The 8,476-nt window shown below is 40.8% G+C and overlaps 1 protein-coding gene across 1 annotated transcript in view; it reads right to left on the bottom strand.

The window, feature by feature from the left end:
- Nucleotides 1-1,093: 1,093 nt before the first annotated feature.
- LOC144637540 (uncharacterized) overlaps nt 1,094-8,476 on the bottom strand; it is a 38,637-nt gene continuing 31,254 nt past the window's right edge. The window contains 8 exon segments of the mRNA XM_078496617.1: nt 1,094-1,749; nt 2,535-2,691; nt 4,018-4,292; nt 5,053-5,122; nt 5,698-5,866; nt 6,550-6,644; nt 7,157-7,563; nt 8,293-8,476. The exon segment at nt 8,293-8,476 is cut by the window's right edge and continues 131 nt beyond it. Coding sequence (XP_078352743.1) covers nt 1,535-1,749; nt 2,535-2,691; nt 4,018-4,292; nt 5,053-5,122; nt 5,698-5,866; nt 6,550-6,644; nt 7,157-7,563; nt 8,293-8,476 — 1,572 coding nt within the window. The 3' untranslated portion in view covers nt 1,094-1,534.

The following is an 8,476-nucleotide window of genomic DNA, read 5'->3' on the forward strand; positions in this document are numbered from 1 at the left end:
TCTATGTCACTGTAACTGCGATGCTGTTAGTAAACGATTAACTAACTGCACTATCCAAAAAGTTAGAAATCGCATCGTAAAAGGCAAACTTTGTTAAGCCAGACTCGTTCCCAGTCCCTACTTATTTTTTCCTCAAAGGTGATGTAAGACTGGGGATAAATGATGCCATGGTGAAGGTCGTGGGGCAGGCTGGGAAAGGCGAGGAAAAAGAAGGGACGCTCCCCAATTTCGTTCGGCCTTCCCTTGATGCATTGCGTTCTAGTCAAATCCGTCTGAGGAGCGACTGGGAAAGAGTCTGTTGTTAAGCCATAAGTAATGACGTAGCAGCTTTTTCACATAAAAATTCAAGATTTCGATATTAATTCCAATAATCTTTGTTTTGATAGAAAACAAACGTGAACGTATACGGTTATTGGAGACGAAACCATAACAAGTGCTTTATAGTTAAAAACAGTTAGAACCACTGCTGTGCTATTAATTTTCCTTTTATCCTTTATTTCTCTTTTAATTTCCAAGAGTGATCAAGATCGATTTTCTCCTTACAATATCAATACATTGTTAAGCAGTCAGGTGATGAGAATAAAGAAAATCATCAACTGGAGATATTGTCTTGATGAACAACTAAATTCTCACAACTAATATTTGAAGAAGAGTATTACAGTCAGTTAGGAGAATTAATATTTAGAGTAGATCGACATAATGAAATTCAATTAAACGTAATAAAGCCCTGGCCAAACGGCAACGCAAGTAGACGTAAGTTTTCAACTTGCGTCTACTTGCGTCTCCGTTTGGCCAGGACTTGCGGGGCCACAGGCCGAGAAAGGCCCGCCAGGCCAGGCCACAGGCCGAGGGAAGGCCACCGCCACAGCAGAGCCGAGGGAGCAGAGAGCGAGAGACAAAAGGGGAGAGAGACGGGGAGGAGGGAGAGGAGCAAGGGACGCAGACGCCGAACCGCCCGAACCGGAACGCGAGGCGAACACCCGGAACCCGAGACCGGGGAAGCCAAGACAGGCCGAGAGGAAAAAGGGAAGGGGAAAGGCGAAACGAAAGGCCAAAAGGGAGCAAGTGGAAAGCCCTAACTTGCGAGCATTTGCGTTCACTTTGGTCGAACTCAAATTTGCACTTATTAAAGTCAACGCAAGTTTTTCACCGTTTAGCCACCCAACGCAAGTCAATGCAATTTTTGCACTTTACTTCAAATACTGAATTGCAGCACATATCATTTTAAATGGCTTTTTTGCAAACTTGCGGGCCCTTGCGAGTAAACTTGCGTGTCCGTTTGGCCACCCAACGCAAGTCTGTACGCAAGTTCAACTTGCGACTACTTGCGTCCACTTGCGTTACCGTTTGTTCAAGGCTGTACACCTGAGGGATGCACAGGTTCTTGGTCAGAAAAGACTTACGCACGATAATTTTTTTTAAAACAATGTTTTATTTACACTTTGTTTCACATCTAACTGGGCATGGCTATTAAAAATCGAAGCAGAAATCCAGTTAGGTGAATTTGTATGTTTACTTTACATTCAAACTGGTGCTATGCTTGAGATTCAAAAAGCCCGCCCCTAAGTGTGTAGCTTTTTCCTCCTTGTCGCTTCAGTTTAGCCAGCTGTAATAATTCAGCCTTGCACTTTCTCCTCAACTCTTGGTATGTCACCTTAAAGGACTTGTAAAATTCTTCCACTGTTGTTTCCATATCAGCTCTGATGTTGTTGTTTTCGAGGGTGACTGTACATGTGTTTGGACTGATTTCTGGAAAGAAATTAAGAGGAAAATAATATACGTAGAACAAATGAATTTAAAGTTATGAAAAAAATTGCTTTTGCACTGAATAGGTTGCACGATCATACGTAGCTCCTAAGGAGCTAGGTTGTAAGCCCATTTGTCATGTAGGGTTGAATCTTTCTACGAAAGCCACCAGAGGGAGAATTTTTCTAACGAGGAAATTGCGGAAATTTTGTGTAAGTGATTAAGCTAAACGTATGGATCGGCACACTGTCGGTGCAAGAAATTCTAACCATTGATCGACTGGAAATGGGCTCTATGCTTGACACTGTTAAACGACAGTCGACCTGTATAAAAAGGTGAATTAATCTATTGCTAAAAATGCACGAAAAGGCATGTTGACATTGAGCAGCAAGTCTTTGTTTTCGTCATTAAGCCTACTACCCTTCTTTCCTCGGTGAAACAGTAGTTGTACTGATCGATTTTAATTGTTCAATAAGAATTTTCAGGTCAAATTGCCGTCATGATGGTGTTTATGTTGCTTAGCAACCGTCCTAGACTGTATCAGTCATTCAGTCATTCTTATTATTGATACATCACCAAGAAATACATTTAATGACTCAAATATTTTTATTGTATTAATTAGTACAGTGGCAGTAGAGTGTCCCCAATAGATGGATACCAGGCAAAGGCTGACACAATAAAGTTTTCATTCATTCATTCATTATCTGCGTGTTCTGTCAATTCCTAGCAGGATTTCGACCCAAAACAGTTTTAATAACGACAATTGTAGTAAGGTCCTTTCGACTTACTGTTGTTAGTTCCAGATATCTTCTTACTACATAAGGCCTGATACAAAAGCCCACAGCACAGGAATACACCCAGACCAGCTAAACTGGCGTACATAGTCGTGACGTAATATGGACTGCTGGGCTCAAAGAATGTCACAGGTTCTTCTTCTACATCTTCCTATATTGAGGACAAACAATTGAATAATGGGTTACATACACCATGAAGGAAAGAAGTTAGAGCTTATAAGAGGTGTAAGGGAACTAAAAAAAGAAATTTTGTCGTTCCTACGACTCGACATCACGACAACTCCCCTGGCTTCATTACGTCTCCTAGTTTCCCAAGCGGCCCATGCTAACAGAGCTTGTCCAAGTTTCAGTAGGAATATTTCAAAGTGATTAATGATCATTGCAGTGAATTTCCAATTTAAGCAATTGGAATAAAGAAGCCTGAAAAAATTAAGGGCTTCAGTAGGCTAGGAATATTTCTACTCTTTGTTTGTCCATCGCAGGGTTACCCCCAGTATAATAGAGAAGGATCCTTCGCTCCTATACTGTGAAACCGTGAGGTCGACGCAAGGCCAGACAGTCCCGCCGCACGCGCCGGGACGCGCGCACGTGAAAACCGGAGGTCGACTGTGGAAGCCTACCTATGCCTCTCTACACCCAGATGTATAAATGGTTACCCATTTATACACCGTACCTGGATGGACACTATGAGAGTAAAGTGTCTTGCCCAAGAACACTAACAAAGTCACCCCGGCCAGCGCTCGAAAACGGACCGCTCGATCCGGCGTCCGGCGCTAACAATAAGGTATTTTGTTTGCAGGCTGTCAAAACAATAACGACACCCTTTAACGTCGTCAATTGCCGCCTGTGTTACGTCTGGAACATCACAACAAGTGGCCAACAATGCATTAAGTTTTCAAAACGGTGCTCAACTTTCAGGTTCATTATCATACCATTATAAAATACACACTTAGGCTGCGCATTCTAGTCTGCAATAGAAACGAACTATCAGAAGCGATTCAAGGAAGAAAGAAATGTAAATATAGGCATGCAAGACGTGTAAACGCCGTGTTAGTCAATTGCACTTCGTACTTCATATTCACCGGCAATCACACCGGAGACCACAGCCGGGAAGCGCAGGACCGAGGAGGAAAAGGGCACCGGGGCGCGTAAAGGGCCTTTGTCACGAATTTAAACAGATTTTTGAACATCCAAAATTTATATTTGTGTCGTAGAAAACCTAATCATCTTTGGCTGGTATGGAAATGGATTGCAACGTGAAAAATTGAGGCAAACCTTTTCAAGTTGTTTCTGTGCGTCTTCAAAAAATCTATATTTGTAGTCATAGTTTGGTTTTTAACCACAAATTAAAGTTATAGCTTCCTATAGATGTCCAAAGATAATATTTTTCAAAGGTTTAGCTGCCTATCACTAATTTAAGAATATTTTAGTCCAAAAATTTGTGAAATAGCCGTGATGTAACCCCTTTAAACATCACCTCGTATCCCTGATCGTCATTTCCCTCCTGTAAGTAATCCGTCTGCACGTCATTCGCTATGATCATCTTCTCCAGTTCTTCCGCCAAACCAACAGCATGTCCTTGAAGAAGAACACCGTGAGAGATCTCTGCCTCTAACAGCTTAGCGACCTCAAACCAAGTTCCATTAAACAAGTCCTTACGTTTGACTGGTGTGTACATATCCACCAAGATTGATTCAACTTTGCCGTCTTTGAGAGCCTGGACAAGATCCTTCACATCTGGGAAGGTTTTACCTAAGACAGAGTACAGTTCATGATATCAGTTTGTTATGTTAAACCAGAAGTAGAGTTAAAAAAGAAAGTAATTAGTAGTAATTATGATAACTTGTACATCGCAGTTTGAGAACTTTGTCAGGTATTTTTAAATATTCTTTAAAGAATTATCCTGCAAAACTGCGCGAAATATCGCTTGATACTTAGCCAACGAGGCCATAGGCCGTGCTGTGTCAGCAAAAATCAGACTATATTCTACGAGACTGAGCAGAATGACTGTTTTATTACTGTCAACATTTGATATATTTGCGATTTTCATTCAGACGAAGTGAATGGTGATAAACCTATGGATATCGCCGGACTGATCTGTGATGTACAGATGATGGATAACGTCCTGATCATTTGGGCATCGAGGCAATTTGTTGAAAAATTTCTAACTATGTATACATTGTTATAAAGTAATAACTTCAATTTCAAGATATTTGTTCGAGATTTATTACTATTCTATCCCTACCAAGATAATTTATTATAAACCCTTTTTACAAGACGCTTGTCACTTATCAACCTAGTAAAATGGCCCAGCTCACAACGGGTCTCTCGTAGTTGAGTTGGTTAGAGCGCCCAACCGGAATCTGGGAGGCCATGGGTTCGATTCCCGTCGGGGACTCAGATTTTTTCTTTGTCCCATGCTCGTGTCATGTTGAATACTTCATCTTCATTATTTATTACCGAGCTTAAAATTTACCATCTTTATTATTTACTTAGATTAAAGACATCTTACCAACACTAAGTTTGCCACTAAGGGTGCCAAGAGCAACACGTTTTTCGGGTGAATCAGCTACAACGGCAACCTGCAATAGGATTTCATCATCATCATCGTCATCTTCATCGTCATCACATTCTTTATTTAAACACGATCAGTATTTATATACAAGACATATTATTTTTATTCAATTAGGTAATCTCTGTAATCCTTAGTCCGAGGTATGAATGGTTACTATGGTTACCGTGGCCTCAACAGAGGCAGGTTACAAAAGGTTAAATCTGCTTCGAGCCAAGTGGCGCATACCGCCGGAGCGTATCCTATAGTTCCTGTAGCATTTAGCGACTAGCAGTATTTCTTCCCCCCCCCCCCCCCCCCCCCTGGATGGGATGCTTGTATATCGCGAGGTTAGATAGAGGTTAACTCCCAGCATTTATTACATTTATACATCTGGGTTGAGAGAGGCACAATGGGAGTAAAGAGTCTTGCCCAAGAACACAACACAATGGTCCTAGCCAAGGTTCGAACATGGACCGCTCGATCAGGAACCATTAGGCCGCCGCCCCTGCCACAGAGGCACCAAAAGCACGACATCTGTATTAGCAACATCGCTGATCTAAATCAATGCTAGCTCAGCCTGGTCAGTTTTATGAGACAGTTTACCGTTTTCATTTCAGTTCCACTTGGTGATCCAATTGTCTGCTTGACTGTGGTGACAGTCAGTAGCGATGCTAGAGCGCCCATGAACACAGAGAAGATTACAAGACCGACTAAAAACCAAACCATTGCGAAAATTTTGGCCAGTATAGACTTGGGACAAAGATCACCGTACCTACAAAGCAACGTAAAGAGGGCACCCTCATTATGATCGCTTTATATACCATAATGATTCGATTTAGCGCCCTCCTTCCAATAAGCGCCCCTTTCCAAATAAGCCCCCCTTTTCATTTTTTTTTTAATACCCCCCCTCAAACCCCCCCCTTTTTTCCCCCCTTTCCTTCTTTCCTTTTTTTTTTTTTTATTTTTTTTTTTTTTTTTTTAACCTCCCCAACCCCCCGGGAAAGTACATTCAACTCTGTCTTAAAGGACACCTTTATAGACGGACACTTTGTGTTGATCCTGACCCTGCCGTTTTTTAGTAGTTTTACTGTAACTAAACTCCCTAAAAGACGGAACAGTTGGTGCCGGTAACGACGGTGTCCGTTTTAGATAGAGTTGGCTGTACTCTCTTACTTTAAGTGCAGTATATTTTTCCTCAGTGCAAGATATTAACCTACAGTGTAAGATATTATATAATGACTTGGTTCAGTGCAAGACAGTTTTTCTATGCAAGATAGTAAGATAGTACGATATTTTACTTTGGTGCAAAATATTATCCATCAGTGCAAGATACAGTACTGTACTTTCCTTCAGTGTAAGATATTTCCTTGAGTGCAATACGGTTTCCTATTGGAGGCGTATTTGCACGCTGCTCTGGAACCGACTAATAATAAATCTTTGTGCAAATTTGTTTACCCCACTGTTGTCATAGAAACGAACGACCACCAGAATCCTTGGCCGGCTCCCTTAATGAATTGATGCGGAAATTGTTCAGAGTTTTCTTTAGAGTCCTGTTGGTAGAAAAACAAGAGTCAAACGTACACTGCAAACATGACATTTCACTGAATTAGGTAATTAACACACAACAAAGCCGTTGGATATGTACCGACGCGGATCTGTAAAATGACGTCTAAAACCGCTTTAAGTCCTACCAGGAGTGCTACAGGTCAAAAATGGTCAGGGAAAAAAATTTTGTAGGTGGGGAAAACTAGGGATTTTTTTTTGACGAAAAGCCAGGGAAAATTAAACTGAAATTATAACATCGCTGATTCATACTACTGAAAGATGGAAGAAACATGTAACGTTAGTCGTCTGAATGTGATCTCACCAATGTGCTTTTTTGGAAACAGATACTGGCGGCCGCTACTATTATGCGATATTTTGTATTTGTTTGGTCGGGAACTTTTATTTTTTTTAAGGTAAGTCAAGGAATTTTGGAAACTGATGTCTGTGGCAACCGTGCCTACAAATTAAGTACTTTAATTTTAAATCATAAATATTAACTGACATGCATGGCACATACCAGAAACCAAATGATAATTCCAGCCAACATGGCCAACAGAATGGTAATAACAGAAATGGGCCAAGATTGCAAAACTGAGCCACCCGCAACTTTGGTCAAAACCGCACTCAGATCTCCTTTCCGCGTCACCACAACTACTCCAGGAACCTGAATAACCGGTATAAACTTGCTGTATGCACTGTGTCCGTACGAGGTCTTTGTGACCGGGAAAACAAACTCGTCCGAAGTACTCTCGTTACTGTACATGAGCTTTGTTTTGTTGTATTCCTCGCACAAACCACAAGTTTCTATTAAAAGGTCTGATATCACTTTTGTCAGCCCGGAAGCGATACTGTTCAGGTCTAAGTCTTGTGGTTTGGCCTTGAGGCTTGACGGTACAGTGATGAATTCTGGGCATGGGCAAGTCTCTGTCAGTAAAGCAAGACAAATGTGGAATAAGCGCTATCCAACGAAAACAAACAGATTAATTATGTTTTTAACACAACCATTTGGGCGTTAAACAGTCCAACAGGAAGTCGATTTGAAAACTAATGAAATAGAGAGGGATAATTCTTGTCGAAATAAGCTGGTAAAATGCAATCGAATAAAGTCTGTTTACATGCGTCATTTAGAGACATTTTACTGGTTGTGTGGTATCACTATACGTTATTAACCGCTATATATTTTACAATACAAATACGAAGCTATACTGATGGCACTAAAATGTCTAATAAAGGATTTTTTTAATTTTTTTTTATTCCTCTTTTTTATCCCCTGCCGGGGTCCCCCTTTTTTTTTTTTTTTTTTTTTTTTTTTTTACACAACTTTTTTTTCCCGAAAACCAAACTTTGAACTCACTCTCTCTGTAATTTGCGTAGAGTGCGATCAGAAGAACCAAGACTGTTATTAACTAACCGGTAAGAGTACCAATGGCGCGGAATATTTGTTTTCGTTCCATGCGTTATGTGTATCGCGTACTTAGTGGGGTTGGTTAAAATTCAACGGATATTTTTTATTAAGATTTAAAGATATCAGTTGCTTTATCCTCGTGATCTTCGTGCCTGATTTTCTGCAGTTAATGTTTCAAAGAAAAACAACAACAACAAGCGCTAAAGCGCGTACTCCACTTTTCATTTGCAAGGACATGAAGAACCTACCTCCATAAATGGCATTGCTGAATTTTCCAGTACCCTCTAAGGTGACAGCCGCTATTTGGATTTTGTATTCAGCAAATGGTGAAAGTTCCGTCAGAAGATGTTCGGTGTAATTACTGCAAATGATGATCCTCGTGCTCACTGGATTATCGCTGGATTGTCCATTGACTTTCACAAGTTCGTACAC

Source organism: Oculina patagonica, chromosome 14 (genome assembly GCF_052425735.1).
Source record: "Oculina patagonica isolate OP01 chromosome 14, crgOcupat, whole genome shotgun sequence".
NCBI lineage: Eukaryota > Metazoa > Cnidaria > Anthozoa > Scleractinia > Oculinidae > Oculina > Oculina patagonica.